Raw genomic sequence first — 21,314 nt, 5'->3', positions numbered from 1 at the left:
GTTTTGATCGACTTTAGCATCCCTCCTTTGTTCACCACTTGTGTAACCATGCGGGGCGGGCAGGTAATTGTGCATGCGCAACAGGTATAGGGCCCTATTCTCCCACAGGCCTTCGGTGCTAAAACGGGCCTTAAACGCAAAAAAACGTGCCTTGCGCGTGTTTTGGGACGATATCAATAGGCTTTACGCTGCCAAATGCGCTTTAGGCCGAATGGGCGTGGCGCAGTCCCAGAATGGGCCAAAGTGGGCGTGTCGGCCTTAAATCTCGGCGTACTGATATCTTGGCACCTGCCTTAAATTTAGCGCTTTGCGCCTTTGAAAACCAGGCCTATTCACTGCGCCAGTGCACTTGTGCCTCTCCCCTGTCACCCTTCTCTGTCTCTCTCTGAAACCAGGCCTATTCAGTGCGCCAGTGCTCTTCTGCCTCTGAGTCACCCTTCTCTCTCTCTCTCTGACTCCCTCGCTCAAACAGACACAACACATAGCAGCACCCAGCTTCCCATAGGAAATAGCAGTTGTAAGTTTACTGCCTGTGAATGTCCACTCCCAGCATGCAATTGGGTCCTCCATTTCGCTACTAAATAGCAACTAAATGAGCCGAAATAGATATAAAAGGTAGATCTAAAATAATGTGTAATGGTAAGACAACCTGCAATTGTCGAACATTTCAATATTGGACCAAATAAAACATGAAATGAAACACCACCCTATGTGAAACATATATGTCCTCTTGAGCCTATATATACCCTGTGTGGATTTAACGTGATTTAGGTAAGTGACAGCGGAACGCGCTTCGGAAGCTTCTACTGTCATCTGCTATACTGTGATGTGCGCTCCAATAACTTCGCCCTACTCCACATTTAGTTTTACAATAAAAACACATTTATGCAATGACTTTACATAATGTAGGGTATATTTATGTGCATCATTCTACCTGCAGCAGGGGAGAGAAAACGATATCTTTCTGGACAAACTTTCACCAATCTAATAGGCTATATTTTTCTAGCTGATGCGTTTAGTACATTATTTTCACTTTGATCTTGCTATAGTGTAGCGTATTTACATGCTTGCAGTATTGAAACTGCAGTTAGATTGGTTTGAGAAGCATAATAATATGGAATAATAGCCTATAATGCAGACAGACAGGCTGGATGAAGGGAGGGGGGGGGGGGGGGGGGGGGGCAGAGCGTTTGGCTTTCGTCTGGTTTTGCGGGATCACTGGAATTGGAGCTAAAAAGGCAAGCGTGCGATTCGTTTATTGCACTTATCCAATGAGCATGACGGTGCATAATTTTACGCCTAAAAGGCGTGGTTGTAATGCTTTGGGCTGCATCTAGCGCCAGCACGACGATATCAAGTGCGCCTTTCCACGCCCACTGCTTTGATCTGCGCCTGCCGCTCGGCCTAGAAACTGCGCCGATGCAACGATAGGGCCCATAGTGTCCGTCAGAAACAAATATTTGTTTCTAAATCTCAAGACAACAAAATAAACCTCAATTTCAATGATCACAAGTTTATTTTCATTCGTAGTATTATTTTGATAGATAAACATGTTTTACAATTGATTTTAAAGTTGGGTTTATTTCATAATTTAAATATTGGGATTCCAGGGATCAAGTACCACCAGCAGGGGGAGGCGCAAGTACCACCTACATTGAGAAACACTGCCAATAATATTAATAATTATTGTTATTATTTCACTTTCACATGTTTGAAAACTACTACTAATGACCACCATGGATTTTGCACAAAAACTAAAAAAAAAAAAAAAAAAAAAAATTTTTTTTTTTTTTTTTTACAGAGCCTTCCAAGTACCACCAGCAGGGGGCGCAAGTACCACCTACGGTACGCGTACCGTAGGTTGGGAACCACTGATCTAAAGGATTCATAATCTGCCCTTTCGATTCTCCCCCCTTCCCGGTGTTCCGAACAAGTCCAGTAGGCGTCGCCACTCGCAAATATTCCGGAAAAAAGCGCCTGATTATAGACCTATCAGCCCCTCATCACGGCCCCACTCCAAGCATAAACAGCCTCATTCCTCCCGAAACCTATTCCCTCCACTATGCAAAAATAGACCACGTTTCTGGGCATTAATCTTGACACCGAGCTTAGGCAAGCTTCCCTCCCCCTCGAAAAATTGTCTCGCATCCGCGAAATAGCCCAGTCCTATTCAGCAGCCAGCCACATTTCAAAACGAGACCTTCCGTCTCTACTCGGCCACCTGAATTTTGCCATGCACATTATTCCCCAAGGGAGGTCATTCATTTCTAGGCTGCTCGATTTAGCATCTTCAGTCCCCAGCCTCCTTGACTCAGATACCCTCAAATGAGGGATACCGATCCAATCTCAAATTCTGGGCTCACCTGTTAGAAAGTTGGAAACGGAATCTCATTTTTCTATGACGAAATCGTCTCGTCTGCCGACGACTTAAAACTTTTCACAGATGCAGCCCCATCTGTGGGTTTTGGGGGGGTCTACCAAGGCCACTGGTTCGCTGGCACTTGGCCGCAGCAGTTTGCCGGCTTGGATCAGTCCTCCGCATTATACGAAATGTACCCGATAGTGCCTTGGCCCCCCTTTTCCTCATTTCTCTCCAGCATCACATGACGAGATCCTGGTTCATCCATCACTTCAAGACAACACTCCAGAAATGCAAACATCCCTGCAGAGAACTATTCCAGCCACTCGTTCAGGATCGGGGCAGCCACATCAGCAGCCATGCAGGGGGTATCCTCTGCCACCCTTCAACAAACTGGGTCGCTGGTCCTCATCAGCCTATGCATCCTACATCCAACCAGAGCAAGACGCCATATTATCAGCCCAAAGATCCCTCCTTCCATGACTAAAGAGGAAGCAAGCACTTTGTTGGTGGTGATCAAAACTCTCCCATTTCTCATTAAATGCGCCCATGCCCGGGCTATCCACATCCACTCCTATGCATCCCTGCCATTGCCTAAAAACCCCAGTCAGCCCCTCATCTCCCGGCATGCATAAATCTCCCCCTGTCAGCCCATGAAATGACTAAAGCATACCCCAGGCGAGCTCCATGACCCCCCCTGTTTAGGAACTTTCCCAGTTCCTAAAAACTTTAAATTCCTTTGGGGGATTTTCTATCTCATACAGCACTGACGCCCCCCTCTCTCATAGCAAGAGGAGCGTCACATCATGGAGTCATACGCCATACTCAAACTGTCTATTCTGATTCAATAAAGATTGTTAAAATGTCTTACAAGTCTCTCATGATTGAAATGATGGTGGGAAAAAAAATGACTTCGTCGGCAGGCCCTTTCCAAATGTTACGGAGAGTGTTGTCTTTTGATTGAATCACGCGATCATATGAGGTAGGCTGTTTTTGGCATTTCGGGAGAAACATCGGACCAGGGAACATAGCGGGGAACATAGGACCCTATTTGGGAAAAGCGGGGAACATAGGACCCTTTTTCATAGAAAGGGTTCTGTTCCCCGGTCCCACAAAAACGGGGAACATAGGACCCGGGGAACATAGGTACGCTCCCCTGACAACTAGTAACAGCCTTATTGTCGTTTCTGTTCCATTACAAAATAGCGATAGTGATGACGGCAATAAAAAACCCAGAGTTGTTGTTTGTATGCTGCCATTACTGCCTGTAATAATAAACAAAAGAAGGAGCTGTCAGAAAGTTTCACCTGTCTCTCTCCCAACTATCCACACACTTCTCCTGTGCTGCTGACGTATCCTCCGTCTCACTCCCTTCACGTCTGTGGACGGTAGAGATAGAAACAAACGACGGGGACTTTATTGCTGTCATTACTACAGCCATGCCTAATGCAGGTCACCATCCGAACACAATTGGAACGATACAGGTAACGCTAACGGCGGCTAGCTTCCTATAAACGCTGCTCTCACATAGGTTGTCACTTAAAGCTGCAGCACTATGTCGAGAATATGGTGGCGGTGGGCGTGCCCGTACATGAGTGACGTCAATCAAATAAGGTCTATAGATCACAATGTCTGTGACATCAGTGATGACATCACTTCTGTCACAAATCGTGACTGACACCACCACAGACAGAGCCCAGACTCTGGAGAATCTTTCCCCCCTAAATTGGTGTGTCTTTCAGTCACATAATAATCATTTGGATAATGGTAAACCCATTTGGCCACTTTTAGGCTACGTTCACACAGCCATAGTTAGTGCTTGAATCTGACTTGTTGCTCACATCAGATTTTTGTGTGTGGCTGTTCACACAGACTTTTTAAAAGTGGCCCATATCAGACTCCAGTGTGAACAGATCACGGACATGAAGTGACCCGCATGCGCAGAAGAACAACAATAACGTCACACGCGGCGCACTGCTGTTCTACGTAAACCCGGAAGAAGACAGCAGTAAACATGGCGGTAGCTGACGATGTTGTTTCATCTGTTGTTCACGGTTTAATTTACAAGTTATTGTCCAGTGGAAGCCAGCGAATACGGGAGCAGATGATAGCGAGGAGGAGGAGGAGGAGAAAGAGAGCAAAACTCTTAATGGTGGCTTTCTGTGGAGCAATAGCTGCTACTTCTGTACAGAGGAGTTTGTGGATGCGGTCTCGAAGCCAGGAGTGGTGGGACCGTGACGTGCATGCCTACACTGAAACGGAGTTCATCAAAAATTTTAGGATGTCAGCTACTTTCAACTACATCTGTCACCGCCTCTCCACAAGACTCTCACGGCAAGACACTCACTACAGACGACCCATCTCCGTGAGAAAGCGAGTAGGAGTCGGCCTGTATTGGCTAGCAACAGGGGAGGGTTACCGCACCTTGGCTAACCTGTTTGGCATTGCAAAGTCCTCTGTTTGCGCAATTGTCCACGACTTTAGCAAGGCAGTGCAGCATGTCCTCATGCCTGACTACATCAAGCTACCTGAAGGAGATGAGCTCCGGGAGGTTCTTCAAGGCTTCCGAACGAAGTGGGGTTTCCCCCAGTGCGCTGGAGCGATTGACGGGAGTCATATCCCTGTCATTGCCCCTGAAGACAATCATGTTGACTACTTCAATCGTAAAGGCTGGCATTCGGTTCTTCTGCAGGGGGTTGCAGATCACAAGTTCTGGTAAGCCTATAATATATATATATATATATATATATATATATATATATATATATATATATATATATATATATATATATACACACATCTATCTATACATAGGCTACATACTGTACATACATACATACATACACACACACACACACACACACACACACACACACACACACACACACACACACACACACACACACACACACACACACACACAGGACACAAACACACACACACACACACAGGACACACACACCATATATTGAGTATATTTACATGTGTATTTTTTTAGTACTCTTCTCATTGATAATTGAATATTTGGCCTAAAAAGTAGATTAAATATTTGTATGACAACTCATTACATGTTCCCTCACAGTTTCACCAACATCTACATTGGATGGCCTGGAAGCGTCCACGACGCCAGGGTTCTTCGGAACTCCAATATCTACGCAAAGGCAGAGAGAGGGGACCTTTTTCCACGAGTAAGTTTTTTTCTGCCACCCTCTTCCCCAATTTGGAGACAGAGAGCATGTGCTATGTTATTTTCATATTGCAGTTTGTTACAACATAATATGGGGTAACAATGGGTGGACTTGCCTGTTATGGTATCTCTTGTAAATAAATTTGACTAGGACAAAGAGTGACTTTATGCCTCTCTCTGATATCTTCACTCCCGGTTTCCTGGAAAATCTCCCATTCAAATTGGCAAAGGACCGCCTCACCTATCTTTGCTTGACCATACCCAGAGATCCTAAATTAATATTTAAGTTGAATTTTGGTGATAGCATCTCTACAAGCACAGAAGCACCCTATATGGATGGTAGCACCACAACAATAGTTGATATCATATGTATGTGTTTTTCTTTGTTTTCCCATCCCGTGTCTGAGCTTGACTGTTTTTGTTCATATGTTGATAAAAATAAAAGACTAATCTTATATTTCCATCATCTAAGGACACTGAAGAGATCAATGATGTCCATGTACCGATCATGCTGCTTGGTGACCCTGCGTACCCCCTGCGAAGCTGGCTGCTCAAAGGGTACACTGACACAGGGAACCTGACAGCTGAGCAGAGGTACAGAGTCCATACAAGGTCCTTATAGTCCAGTGACCATCAGTGGCTGTTTTGATACGTGACATTTACCAGCATTAAAACTCAATATTTAAATTGACATGGGACAAATAGTTTCCCGTCCAGCACACAGGATTGATAGTAGAATAGACTTGGTTAAGGCACACTAATTCACACGCAATTCAAATTTGATGTTGGGGCAAATTTACATTTGAAAATGAATTTTCTTTGCGTGAAGTCCTTGAAAATGAAAAAAAAAAAGTGTTTGATAAAGTACTTGAATTTCATCTTGTAATGTCTGTATGAACCCTGCAGGTACTTCAACGAGCGACACAGCAGGGCTAGAATGACAGTGGAATGTGCATTCGGCCGGCTGAAGGGGCGGTGGAGGTGCCTGGGGAAACGCCTGGATGTTGACATCTCTGCGGTCCCCACCATCATAAGTACATGCTGCACTCTCCACAACTTGTGTGAAAAGCACGGTGAGGCATACGAGGAACCTGCTCCATCTGCTCGTCAGGACGACAGAGTGGCGGAAGCAGGGCCACCAGATGTTCAGCCAACGAGAGTGTGGGAAAAGGTGGCATCGAAAAATGGGTTCATCATCAGTAGTCAATCATTTAGTGACTGTGAAAATATGGCTTCTCTTCACACACACACGCACACACTGTGACCACTGAGGCAAAGCAGCCCCCCCAAACGAGCTGCTGAACGTAATCTCATAGCTGATTAGTCTGTCACTTAGCCCGGATTAAAAGCCTCGCGAGGCAGCCGGCCGCTGAAATAACTTGACTGACCCGCTTGTTCTGTGATGTAAAACAGAGCGTGTGTGTGTGTGGGGGGGGGGGGGGGTGAGATGTGGAGAAACGACACAGGTGCAGTTTCATCTTAAAACTGTGTGTTCGGCTTGATCGGTCGGTGTAAGTGAATTGAATTTTTGGGGGGTCGTTGGAGGAACCGAGTCCAAACGGTTCGAGACAGTGGGCTCTATCTTCCGACAGGCGCTATCCCCTAATAGCGCTTGCGCACCTGTTTGCGCGTGCCTTAAGGCACGGCACGTAAGATAGCATTCCGCCTTGCGCCGTCCGCCAGGTGTTCTGTCGAGTTTTGCTCCCCCGCCGAGTAGCAAAAAAAAGCATCCCCACCTCACGAGAGCATACTTGTAATGATTTATACAGAAATATAACTGTTTAAAAGTGATAGAATTGTCTGGTAGACGTGACCTCCCTGATTTCTAAGTTAAAACAGCCCCGAAATATGTTGGGGATGCAATTCTCGGCCGGGATGCGGAAAGTCAAAATCATCTGCACCCCAAAATGCCTGCGCAAACGGGATTTGGGCGGTCTTAACTACCAGAATTATTCACAGGCGTGGCCAGGCAAGGCTGGGCATTACGTCAATCAAAACCAATCAGATTCCCATCTCGCAATGGCTGTTTTTGGCATGTTGTTTAGGCATGCAATATGCTGTAATTCTCTCCATGCGTAATAGAGTGTACTCACTCGTGTGAGGACAGAGGGAGCTTATTGACAGATCGTCTGTGGTGCCAACGACCCTTCGGGTTATGGAGGTAAATAGCCTATGTCTATTGTCCAACAGGTTTTCTCAATTCATTTCCCTCTTTGCGATGTGATAAAAGTTTTTCAGTGAGTTCTAGTTGATTGCCTCACTGAATTATCTGCTAATACCCAATTTTAGCAGCATAATTTGATGTCGAGGCTGTGCGTAATGACATCTCCAAAAGGAATTCTACTTTGCACTGCGCTGCGCTAGACGAAGATTACGGGTGCGCTCCGAGAGCGCGAGGTATTTGCGCGTAAGAGGTCCTTTTCAAAGCTCTTAGCGCAAAGTAATTGCGCGCAGCTGACGATAGGGTAATGCCATCTATCCCGCATTTTAGCGCTGAATGCCTGCTTTGGCTTGTGGCAGCCAATGCCCAGTACAATTATCACAGGCATGCGCTTGTGTCCGCCCCCAATTTGCATTGCGCACGGCGTTAAACGAGCGCAAACGCTAAATTAGCGCTTTTGGGAAGATAGAGGCCATAGACTTCCTGTCTCTCATGGCCTCATGGGGAGTATAGAAGTTGTAATATTTTGCAGTAAATGTGTTCCAAAGTCTGAAAGTCAACATGTGGTTTTAAGGGCTGTCACTACCGAACACATAATTTCTGCAATTAAATAAATGTTTTTGTTTTTATTGAAAAAGGTTATGTTTTCATCTATCTCTTGGGAAGATAGAGCCCAGTGATGGGTGTAGCACAATGTGTGCACCTATATACTGGCTAAAGTCCATGTAAATAGCAGTGAGTCTGAAGCGAATAAATCTAATTTAAAACTTTTAGTGAAAAAACGAAACACTGTACGAGTTTTGAAATGTTGTTGTTTAATGTCATCTCCTGCTGTACAATGTAAAGCCAAAGCTCACGATTTATGTGCTCACACTGTCAAGCCCCATCTGAGTGCCCATACTGTAGCTGCCTCTTATGGCTCATTTCCACCACATTTTACAGCCCTGCACAGCCCGTCACCACTCGGCTCTATTTGTTTCAACCCGATGGATGTTTTGTTTCCACCGCTGCTCGATCTGCCCCCGCCCACACCTGGTCGTCATAGCGACCGCATATCTGCCCTCCGCCCATAACCGAAGTAGGCTATAACATATAACGTTAAAATTAAATCCATACACAGAACTTTTAAACTGTTTATGAAATACTGGTGCCTCTAAATTACCTACAGTGTACATGGGCAAATGTGACAATCGGCCAGGAGAATGGATATCACTTTGTTGTTAGTCAAACTCACATGCATGCGCTGCGCGAGGGACGGGGGTTGCGCTACAGAGTGAAGCCTCTACCCCGGCGGCCTCTCACCAGGCAAGACCGCGGCTTCACTTACCCCCGCCTGCGGCCTAGCGCAGCCGACGCTGCACACAACTACAGGAGCTTCCTGAGCAGCGGACTTTTTCTCTCTCAAAACAATTGAAAACCAACGCCATGTTAAAGCTGAGTAAGGAGATCGATTTTATTTCACCAGAGGCGAAGGCAGCAACACAAAAGACTGATGGAAATAACATAACAGAAGATAAGGTAAGCCCCACTAAACTGGTATGCACTGACAGTCAGTAGATAGAGTAAACACGATTCTGCCTGACCAATCAGTCGTCTGCAGTGTTTTAACGTCACCGTATGAACCCGGGCAACCCCGACTCAACCCGGGCTGTCCACGTTTTTGATCGGTGGAATGAGACAAAAAAGCGAGACGAGCTGGGCGGGGCCGCGTTGATACCAGCGGTGGAAATGGGCCATTAGGATGCTGATTGGTGTGACGTGTGGACCACTGGTGGTTCTGATTCAAACCGCACCCGTTCGGGTGCAAACCAATAGATTGGAGCAGGGCAGCTGTTGTGTGATGGTTCAAGATTCAAGATAATTTTAATAGCCATAGTGAGTAATAATATTACAAACCAGGAATTTGACTTAGTCCAGTATGCAGCGCAACAATGACAACAATAGCAGAGGATGAAGCAAACAGAAAATCTGGGGGGGGTAGGATAATGTCCGTGGGATAATGTCCATGTAGAATGTCCATGTAAATGTCCAAGTGATGTTAAGTAAAAGTCCTTTAAGTGTCCGTTGGATAATGTTCATGAGCGGGATCCCAGTCACTGCAGAGGGTGCCGCGTCTATGTGCCGACAGGCCGCAGTGCCGACAGGCCGCAATGCCGATAGCCCACAAACAGAACCAGCTGAGCGAGGCGGCTTGCAGCGTGTCGGTGGACCGGCTGGAGCTATAACCTCTCCCAGCCCCCACGCCAAACCTAACCTCCCCCCATGCCTAAACCTAACCTCCCCCAGACCCTAACCCAAAACCTAACCTCTCCCACCCCCCACGCCTAAACCTAACCTCCGCCAGACCCTAACCCAAAACCTAACCTCTCCCACCCCCCACTACTAAACCTAAGGTCGGCATTGCGGGTGGTCGGCATAGCGGGTGGACACCCTGCAGAGCCGGTAACAAAAGCTGTGGCTCCAGCCAAGTAGATGATGCTAGACATTGGCTTTTTTCAAATGTATCAAGTCCCTCGAGAACTTGCCTCCCACCCAAGATGCACTGATTCAGCATGTCAAATGGGCACTGCTGCAGGCCAGCTTCTACTGGAATCAGGCAACCTCTGTCCAGCAAAATACCCAGAGTTCACTACGTGGGGCTGGTACTGGGACTCCATGACCAAGACTTTGGAACCTTACTGGACCCATCTTTCAGATGCCAGTAAAGCCTAAGCCATCATTCTCTGCTGTGGCTGCAAAAGGTCATGTAGTGGGTGCTGTGAATGCTGTAAAACTGGAGCCCGTGGCACCTCAATGTGGATGCAAGAGTGCCTGTTCCAACAATATATATGGGCACCTATAATTTTTTATTATTTTGTTCTGTTTTTGTTTCTGATATTGTATTATTTTGTTCAAATTCTAAACACCTTTGATCAGCATTTCACATTTATGGAGAGCATTGATGCACAGACTGGCTATTACCTGTATCAATGGGAATGGGTTCTACTCTATTTGTCTAATTTTTTCAATAAAATATGTAAGATACATACTGTAGATTGTTTGTTTCCACCAGTTTGATGGTAACTTATTCTTACAACTCTACACTCAACCTGGGTGAAAGTGTATGTAAAAAAAAAAAGGGCCATATTGGTAGCCTACTTACTAGATTCAATCATAAATCTGAGTATTACATTGTGTTTCTCAATCTCAAAAACCATAAAATGGACACGAGTTTGCTAAAAGCATCAACAGTTATGGTAAAACTCATATTCAGGTTGCTGCTATCTTGGAAAAATGCAGATTAGGGGTCCACACACATCTTCATTAGTAAAGATAAGCATTCCAACACCTTTCTAATGATCAAAAAACATAAGAAAGACACCAAGTCTGTATTTCTAGCTCATCTCTTTCAAAAGTTATAGCCAAAAGCTTTTTCGGGCAGTGGTCATATTGGATTTGGCCGCCATGGTGACCCCGGGGGCCACCGGCTTGGGCGCTCTGGCTAAATTGTTAGAGCATGCTCTGGGCTAATTCTGGGCAAAACTTGATTTGCATGAACTTAGCCTCAAATTTCTATAAGTCTCTCAATTACTAGTTTTGAAAAGTGTTATGCATGGTGCATGGTGTTATAAATCGAGTGATAACACACATTTAGCTACCATTGGTGCAATGCTATCACATATTTTCTAACTCTAGAGATGTATACCTAGCCAAAAATCAATGTGTATTATTCCCAAGCCTTCTGGCTCATGGACTAATATGTAGATAGATTTTTCCCCCCAAGATTTTGAGTGTAAATTATACACTTTTTTCCATTTTTTTTAAAGTTTTACTATACCAAACCTGTTAAAATCGTGAAAACAACCCTCTCAATCAATTTCTCATGCCGAAATCATAGAGAAAAGTAGTGTCATTTGTCTCTGTATGATGTCTAGTTCAAAAGTTTTGACCCTTATCCATTTTCATCAGACATCGCAATATGCCCGCAAAGATGGCCGCCAAACGGACCCATGGGACACTATTTCAACGGGGTAACAACAAAATATTTATTAGACACCTTGAGGAGTACAACAATCTAGGTTCGAAAAATATATCTTTCAGGTGCATGGGGAGCCCCGTTCCTACTCGACTACAATCATCTTTAATATTCAGTAATGTGTCTTGAGGTGTCACTTTCTAAATGATAATAATCAGTTGCACAGGTTTGGGGTCCATTTCTCCAGCCATACAGAAATAGGCTGGAGATGTCACAGTAAGTATAAGTCTAATCATATCACTTGGAAACCAGTAAGTATGTTTATTATTAGGATAATCAGATGTCTGCCTCTTTGAATAGGAAAGATTTAGAATTGCTGTATATTGATCCAACCACTTCTTTGCTACGTTATTCTGATTCAAATTTTCTCTGTCTCAGGTCGAGAATGCTGTGTTCCAGTGACTCACTGGTATGGCATGAACTGATAAGCAACGCCACTGGAATGCTGGGACCCAGAGGAGCCTTGCCCCAAAGCGGTTACTCGACATCAGCTTCGCACACCACAGAGCCACTGACCAATTTCAGCGCCCAGAGGTCAGGCCACATTGTCCACCCCTGCCTCCCACCCCTGCATTTCATTCACATGATACGTTTAGGGAGAGCCTGAGCCAGTTGAAGCTGCCTGTAGGAAGCTTGCAGTACAAATGTTTCAACGCTCAGCCAAGAGAAGAGCCACCCCAGCCAGATTCTCTCCCACATGGTGAGCATGATGTTCCCACCACCTGCCAGAAGTGTCTGTTATTTTACAGTACCTTCATTGCACTTGACCTGACCAAGTATGCATCACTGGAGCACATCACCAAAGAGCAGAGTGCCTCACACATGTGGTATGATGCTCGCAAAATTCGCATCACTGCTAGCTCAGCCAAGAGGGTTCCAGTCAGAGCCAGTCCTGAGAAGTCCTTGCAGGAGCACCTCTACCCCAGGTTCCATGGGAATGCAGCTACACGATATGGGAAGGAGAGTGAGCTGGTAGCTTCCCAGTGGCTGGAAGGCTGTGGCTACTCTGTCAGTGGCAGAGGCACTGTGCTCAGTGTAGAAGAGCCATGGCTGTCGGCAAGTCCTGATGGAGTGTTGAACACTGAGGAACTGTTATAGATCAAGTGTCCAGTCTTGGGAAATCTTTTGAGTCTCTGGAAGACCTCTTCAGCAGCAAGACCTCAGATGTGAAGATGGTGGATGGGGCATTTCAACTCCAACCACACGGGCCACGTGGCTATTACATGCAGGTGCAGCTAGACATGTTCTGCACAGGGCTGAGAGCATCAAAGCTGCTCATCAGGGGCCACATTACAGAAACTCCCTATCTTATGTCTTAAGTTAGGATAGGACTAGTTTAAGATAGGATTTTTTCTGATTTCGTATTACAGAAGCAAATCCTAACTAACTTTAGGAATCCTATCTTATCTTGCTAAATCCTATCTTATGTCTTGTTAGGAAATCCTAAATACTCATCCAGCATCGGTTATCAACTTTTCTGTCTGTTACCCTAGCAACCACTAAACCACTGTATGTAAACTGTCTTCATTTGAAGCTTTTTTATGTGGATTTTACATTGTGTTAAATAAACTACTACTACTACTACTAGCAACAGACACCTCCTCCTTTCTCAACTCGCGGAGGAAGTAGGAGCGGTACTCTATCTCAGAAGGTGGCGGTAATGCACCACAGGTTGTTTGCCAACCGCCATAAAACACTAGTAGAAGAAGAAGAACAAGTAGGAGCGCTAGGAGCCTGCTAGCGCTATGCTAGGCTAACGATCTGTGTTGTTGTTGTCGGTCGAACATTTTTGAGATTGTATGTTGAGATTGTGCGGCAATGGACCAAAAACGAAGGACATTTAACTTCAAGGCAGATGAGTTGGAGGTCTTAGTGACCGCCGTAGAAAAGGTTAAAGACGTGCTTTTCGGAAAGTTTTCAGCCACCCTCACGCGGGAGGTGAAAGAGAGGGAATGGTCTAAAATAGCAGAAACCGTCTCTGCCGCATCTGGCATTCAAAGAAGCGTTGATGCTATCAAAAAGAAACTAACGACAATAACAAGCGATACGAAGAGGAAGGCAGCTCTCATCTCCAGGGAGCAGAAGAAAACTGGCGGGGGCCCCTCCAGTGCTCCCCCTTCACTAACAGCAGCAGAATCCCGTAGTGTGGGTCTCATAGGCAAGGTGAATTATGAAGGTATGAAAGACTGATTTATCTTCGGCAACACTTTATTTGGCCAGAGGGTCTACTACAGAGTATGTGTAACATTCCAACAGCTTATTAGTTGACATTCAACTGTTTGACTTTATCTGTATATGTTGTTTTAACAGGTTATTAGCTGAGATTCAACAATCTGCACCGTGTGTAATACTGGTAACGATTTCACGATTTCACGATTTCAGACGGACAAGCCCGTCTTTATTGTCACACGATTACAATCAACACATGCACGGAGGGCCACACACACACATGCCGACGGTGGCCGGTGAAATTTGTCTTCTGCATTTAACCCATCCTGGCTTTGTCCTTTCCTCCGGGGGGCAGGCCAGGAGCAGTGGTCGCTTTCTCGTACAGCGCCCGGGGACCGACTTCGGATGTTGTCGTCACTGGTCGGATGACGATGACGATCTGATCTTCTGCATGTTTCTAATGGGGGGGGGGGTTATATACGGAGGAACCCCCCTGGGGGAGCACAGGGAGAACATGCAAACTCCACACAGACAGAAAGGCCCTTACGACGAGATACCCCACCTGGGCAGTGGGCACTGAAGATATGGGGGGGAACACAACCACAGCGCCCACAGTGTCCCAGGCGAGAATCGAACTCAGGACCTTCTGACTGCAAGGCGACAGCTCTACCACTGAGCCACCGTGCAACAGCTACTTGTTCATGAATTGTCACAGTCTATATATAGATAAACAGTTGAATGTCAACGTAACTCATCTTACACTTTATTTTTTACACACATAACAGTAACACAGTAACTTATATGCACAGGTATTCCGCATGTTTATGAAGTTGGCCTGGATGACACTGTAACCATACAGATGGCAGACTTTGCAGACCTAGCAGGCGTGGACATTCTGCAGCAGATTTGGCAGGAGCCTACTCAACAGTCACCACCACCTCCAGCTTCACCTACACTGACACCACCCCCTGGTAATTTAAACCAATAATAATAATGATGATAATAGGCTGATCAGAAGATAGGCTATGCTGTCATCCAAATTGTCATATCCTCCATGTGATATTCTTATACGCATGCAATCAAATATTAGTTTTAGCCATCTAACGCTAATATGCCATGTCCAATTTGATTTTGCAGCCAAAAGGACCAAGTCTTCCTACACATCATCAGACAGCACCATGGCTCTGCTAAATATCGAGAGGGAGAAGCTGGACCTGTACAGAGAGAGAATGGCCATGGAGAGGGAACGACTCCAGCTTAAAAGAGAGCGACTCGAGCTGGAGAAGTCTCGAGCAAGGTTGCTGTGCAAAAAGTGCAGTAATGAAATGTAGCCGGTGCCATTTAGTTACTAGGCAATTTATTACTATTTATTTATTTGTTACTTAAATTAAATGCAATGCCCATAAAGTAGCCGATTACTATTATTACTTTTGGAAAAAAAAAATGAAAAAAAAATGCAAGAACTAATTCATTACATAAGTAAATAGATAGGTAAAAAGGGAAATAATATTCCTTTGACACTCTGTAGGGCACCATATTCACAGAAAGTTGACCACAAGACTGTTGAAGTGGTGTTTATGTTCTGTTTTGTTATATCTTTTCAATAAATGATATCTGCCATCCAGTCTGTATTTGGTATTTATCTTAAGGTCTTGCAAAGAAATCCTGGATTAACTGATTTCTTATGTTGACCCCAGCAAGTCCCTGCAGCTGCATTTCTTCATTTGCATCGCCTTCATCTGCTGCTGCATCCATCTCAGGGTCGGGGAGGTTTGCCATTCTACACATGTTGTGTTTTTAGAATAAAGGCCTTTTGCCAGTTCAATAGCACTCATTTTATTTTATAATAGGTATCGCTACCTGCTCTTCCAGACTCCAAACAGACGCTCCTGTCTTGACCTGCATTTTCTGTGAGCCTTGTTATACCTATTGGATCACAAATCGATTGAAAACAGTCATGCCCACAATACATTTTGGAGATTATAGCCTACAAAATTGTTCTCTAAATTAGACCTACTGGATTTCTGCTGGTGTGCGCGCATTTCCCACTGGAGTCATTAGGAATGGCTTTAAAGCATAGCCAGAATCACCAAGAAGCCAGCCACTGAGACCTCTTCCCTCCAAATAAGTATTGATGTCACTGCAGAGATAAAGATAATACAATTATGATGACCATACTAATAACAATATTAATAATAATGTGTAGCTTAGGCCCAGTGGATGGTGCTGCAATAAAGGTGACAAAGTTACAGTCACAAACTCATTTGGGAAGTGAAGTGGAGTAGAGAAACTTGACTGTTGAGAAGAGATGTGGGTGATTTTTTTTATGATCCCCATATCGCTTGGATGTTGATGGCATGATATCCTTTGCGGGACACATATGCTGCCTCATCCTCACCAGTGGGGGCTTTGATCGGAAACAAAGACCCATCAACCAGCCCAATCACACCGGCATGCTACTTGACTAGTAGAAAGCCGCCTTGATTTGGGTGAGTTCCTCCCCCCTTGGAAACTGTATGTACCGAGGAGCCAAATTGCTGATGGCTGTTGCTACCTCAGTTAAATTACGTAACATAGCAGGCTGAGATATTTTGAATATGTCGGCCACTTCAGTTTGAAAATCTCCCTTTGCAAAAAACCGAAGTGCATTTGTAAGTTGTACTACAACCGGCAGAGCGCCGTGTCGCCTAGTCGGTCTCTCCAACACAGGTCTCAGCTCCTCGGCTAGCTGCAGTATCATGTCCCGGGGCAGTCTGTATCGATTAATGAGCGTTCTGTCATCAAAACGCAAAACTTAATTTGGGTCCCGCATGAGCCTTTCGGCAAATAAATTGCGCCTGTTGACATTTTGTTGGTTTTGCAAATGTAATAACATTGCAGCCATAATGGTAGGTAGGCTATATAAGTAGGCTAAAAATAAAACGAGATGCAAGATGGCTGTTGTTTCAGTTGAAAATAGCGTAAATTAGTTAGCATAGCTGGCATCTTAAAGTTAGGAGAGCTTTTTTAAGATTTTGGGGAGTAATACGCTTTTCCCATTTTAAATTAGGATGAGAATATTGACTTAGGAACTGTTGTTCTGTAATGGGTGTTTTCCTAAATCAAGTCCTAACTCTAATTACCATGGTTACCAATCATTTAGGATAGGATTTGGAATTTAGGAAGTTTCTGTAATGTCGCCCCTGGACCCCATCCCAGCAAGCCTTGACCAATGTTGCATATGATGACAATTTCTGTGCTGCAATTGTGTCTGGGCTAAAGGCTTGCTATTTTAAACATGCTGCCTCATATTGTGGATGAATTTCAGGCAGGCAGCTTGTCATTGAGCGACAGGTACATGCAGCTTTGTGAAAGCTAAACTGATCTCTAATTCACCCTCTCCCATCTTAATGCAGGCACCAATGCCAGACTTCTGAGAGCTGAAAAGAAACGGGTGTAAGCAAGTAACAATTATAGACCCTTTTCATGGGAGCCATTTTGTGTCGAAAAGGCAGTGTAAACACAGGTGCAAACAAAACACTAATGAGGGTTTCCAACTTCCATGATGGCACCTGTGTTTCCCCTGCCTTTTTGACACAAAATGCCCCCGTGAAAAGGGTCTATTTCAGCTCCATTCTAGGGATGTCAAAAATCATAATTTTTCTTGACCGACAACCGACCCTCATTAGCCGACAATTGGTCGGTATTTGACTGTCTGTGCCCCATTAAACCATTACCACAACAAATGCTTGATTTTTTTCATTAGAAAGCGTTTATTTTGACATCTACAAGCAGAAAAAAACACATTAACAAAACGAAAAGACAAGTTGAATCCTCCAGCCATCTAAACAAAAACATTCCTCCCATACTGCTTAGAGCTGCACGCATTGCATATTAACACGTTCACTGCCAATGGCGAGTTGACTCGTCAAACACAATCCAACGGTTCAATGACGAGTTGAGACGTCAAAAAAAAAAAAAAAATATTTTGACGGTGCTACGTGGATCAATGCCCCCCACGTCTCCTATAAAAATATTGGAAGTATTGAATGTGTATAATCTATTTTACCGACCAACTAAGTGGCGACAGTGCTCTCCCGACAGAGAGAAAGCCAACCAAAAACAGCCGCGGGAGGAAGCCATTCTCAAGGAAATGGCTTGGCGATTTTACAGTCATCAGTCACCAGACTCGCCCGAGAGCGGCCGCGCCAGCAGCAGCACACCGAGAGCGGAGAGCGGTGCCTGGGTGCTGGCGGGGGGATTGCAAATTCGCATAATAGATTATGGGTGAAACACACTTTGAAACACCCGCAGAAAGGCCAGAATCGCACGCATTCCGAAAACCCAGAAACGAACGAGCCTCATTCTCATACTGTAGGCGAAACGCTTTCACGCTGCTGCACACGGGCGCACAACGGTGGGGGGTTCCAAAAATAGACTGGGTGGGCAGCATAAAGCCTAGAATCGCACAAAGCTTCATCAAAGCTCTCAACTGAAAATCCAAGAAACGATTGAGCCCCATCCACAGTCCACACTCGCCGACGAGGGGCCGCCAGAGAGGGAGGCTGCTCACTGCTCAGACAGGCAGGAGAAACTGGCTTGTGACAAACGCCACCAGACACGCCCACGGAGGGAGGAGTTTGAAGGAGAGGGTGTTCAGAACTATATTGTTCAGATGTCTGATCTCTCACTGATGCCAAAAATAAATGGTTAAAGTGACTGTTCTGCCTGTTTGATTGAATTTTGACAAAACTGCGATTATCTCAGCTTCCTGTCTCAGACGCTGAAACCATGCTGTACTCAACGGCTAATATCTACATAACTACTAACTCTACAAACTAACTCTTTTAGACAGAGAAAGCACACATTCTATTAGTACTTTTGTGAACTTTGTGTTCACAAAGTCCAAGCAGAAAATTATCCTCGGCTCTTCTAAAATGAGCCAGAATCCTCAAAAAACGGCTTGGCAGAAGCTACCTACAGTAAAAAAAAAACGGCTGGCAGTGAATGTGTTAAGGGCACATCAATTGACACGCAGCCGCCCCGTGTTTGCGTGGATGACAGCCCAGGCTGCAGGGCGCACTGACGAAGCACGCATCACCACAGTATCTTCTCCTTTTAGCAATAGTCTCACTAATCCCACAGTGGTTTACCTGCTTTTGAGATCTGCAAAAAATAGTTTGCTTCTGTCTCACCGCTTCTCCCTCTCTCTTCACACACGCAACGAGGGCTGTGCTCTCTGTGTCTTGCAGGGCTGCACAACATTTATGAAGACGAATCCGCACGCAGCTGTCAGTTGTCAATGCCGTCTACAGGGCAGCTGTTTTGGGTCTGTTGCTACAGCCGTAAACCGTTTCGCTCTGTCTAGCAACTGTTTACAGCTGCCGTAAACCGTTTCGCTCTGCCTATCAACAGACCCAAAACAAGAAGGACGGCTTTCCCCTCCTGCTGCCCTCCTACTTTCTGCTCTGGCGAACATCTCTCGTTATATTCTAACAGTTTGTTTGAAAGTAATTTAGTAATTTTGTGGTTATGGCCTAAGTGGCTGCCGCAAACCGTTTCATTTCACTTCCTGATGACACCGGCCCGCAGACAGACTAATCATCAAAAATCATCAAGACAACACTCGCCGATTCACTCTGCTTTCAAGCAAGACTACTCTGCGTTGGTCTCGTCTAATATTAGAGGTAAGATGTGAGGCATCGATATTAAATTTAGACTGTTTAATAACAATCGAAAATATTGCTTGTAGCTGCTTTAAATCTTATATGGTGCTGTTTTTTGAGTGTTCAGTATTTTTACCTTTGCTGTATCGATTTTGCCACTTTAACTTGAACAAACTTTAACTATACACTGTAACCTCAGAGAGCTGGTCAGTCTACATGAAGATGAAATTACTGCCGCAGTCATTCATCTTCATGTAGAGTGACCAGATCTCTGAGGTTGCAGTGTGAAGTTAATGTTGGTTCAAGTGTTTGTATGTATGAGAGTTGCCCAAGAAAGTTATTTCATTGGTGAATGCTGTTACCATTAATTAACTTTCTTAATTGTACATGTGTTTGTATATCTTTTTTGAATAACAAGTAAACACATTTTACCCCTCCAAAAAACTGACAAAAATCTGTGATATTATGCTATGGTATAGTCCTTGCCTAGGTGATGCAAGGTGGAGCAGAGAGAGCACTTCGGTCCTCCGCAAGGTCTTGTATAGAGGTTCTGCAGACAAACAATAAAATTCAAGCACTTTCGAGGTACCAAAAAAAAACTAAAATGTCCAGACTCTGAAAGCCTTTATCAACACATCTAAATTGTTACTGTAAATGCAATTGGGAAAAATAGTTTACAATATTCCTTTATACCCACAACAATCAATGTTTGTATACATTTATTGATTGATTGTGACTGTTTATTTTACCAGCTGTTCATATTAACTTTGATTGTATGTTTTGATCATGCTTGCTAATTCCCAGAGGGCTTTAGCTATTCTAGCCTTCTTTGGTGTGTAACTATTTTTAAAGTTTCATTTCAAAGACCAGATTATGTATTATGCACTTTTCAAGGAGTATATTCAAATTCAAGCATATTCCAAACCTTGAAAACATGATGGTTAAAATCAAGCATTTTCCAAACTTTCAAGACTTTGTATGAACCCCAAACTTTTAGGGCTCTATCGTCGTACGGCGCTATCGTTTGCGCTGCGTTTGCGCACATCTTATCGCTATCTTCCCAGCGTCTTAAGCTATCGTCTGCCTCCACCGTCCAGTTTTGCGCTGGGATGGCGCAGGTGTAGGCGTGGCCCAGGCGTGTCCGTGGGCCTCTAGCCTATCACCTGTCAAGCAAGTGTCATTTAGCACTCTGGCCAGATACCGTCGGTATGTTCCGAGCGCAAAGAGAGGTCTGGGCGTTGCCCGTTCCAAAATAGGCGCAATGTGTTCGAAAGAATCGCCTTGGGTGCTCTCAATTTTAACGCCAGGAAATAGCTGGTCTTAGCACAAACGCAGACGTACGCCTGAGCGCAGACAGTATCCACATCTCCGTGCAGTGCAGGAAATCCTTGCTTGGATCCATTTACGCACGGCATGGATGTCACTCTCCACTCGCGCCTGCACACACTCTTCTCTCCTTGGAATGCCACATTGATTTTCAACTATAGCCTACATTGCAGAAAAAACACACCTTGATTTAAAAATGAGAATTAATTTGTCATGGTTTTATTAGGCTACATAATTCCCGACCATACAGGTTTGTGGTGTGAGGTAACAATAGATTGCTTTTGAGAAAGTTGTGACGGTGTTGTGCGAAGCTGCCTCTCCCCACCCTGGCCGGCCCAAAACACCCAGGGCACCGACCCACACCCACCCCACCACCAAGCCTGCATACCTGTCCAGCTCCCACTTTCTCGGGGGAGACGCCCCTCCAGCACCCGGACAGACTCCCGTCCCGC

The 21,314-nt window shown here is 44.9% G+C and overlaps 1 protein-coding gene across 1 annotated transcript; it reads left to right on the top strand.

Annotated features, from left to right (window-relative positions):
* Window positions 1–4,640: 4,640 nt before the first annotated feature.
* LOC310791725 (uncharacterized protein) lies at window positions 4,641–12,820 on the top strand (the record flags this gene model as incomplete). Its single annotated transcript, XM_083653380.1, has 5 exons — window positions 4,641–5,074; window positions 5,442–5,547; window positions 6,019–6,140; window positions 6,453–6,707; window positions 12,472–12,820. The coding sequence occupies 5 exons, from the start codon at window positions 4,641–4,643 to the stop codon at window positions 12,818–12,820; spliced, it is 1,266 nt and encodes a 421-aa protein (XP_083509506.1).
* Between the last annotated feature and the right edge of the window lie 8,494 nt (window positions 12,821–21,314).

The sequence above is a fragment of the Poromitra crassiceps genome (genome assembly GCF_964638095.1).
Source record: "Poromitra crassiceps genome assembly, chromosome: 2".
NCBI classification, from domain to species: Eukaryota; Metazoa; Chordata; class Actinopteri; order Beryciformes; family Melamphaidae; genus Poromitra; species Poromitra crassiceps.
This window is presented reverse-complemented; position numbering and strand designations above follow the sequence as displayed.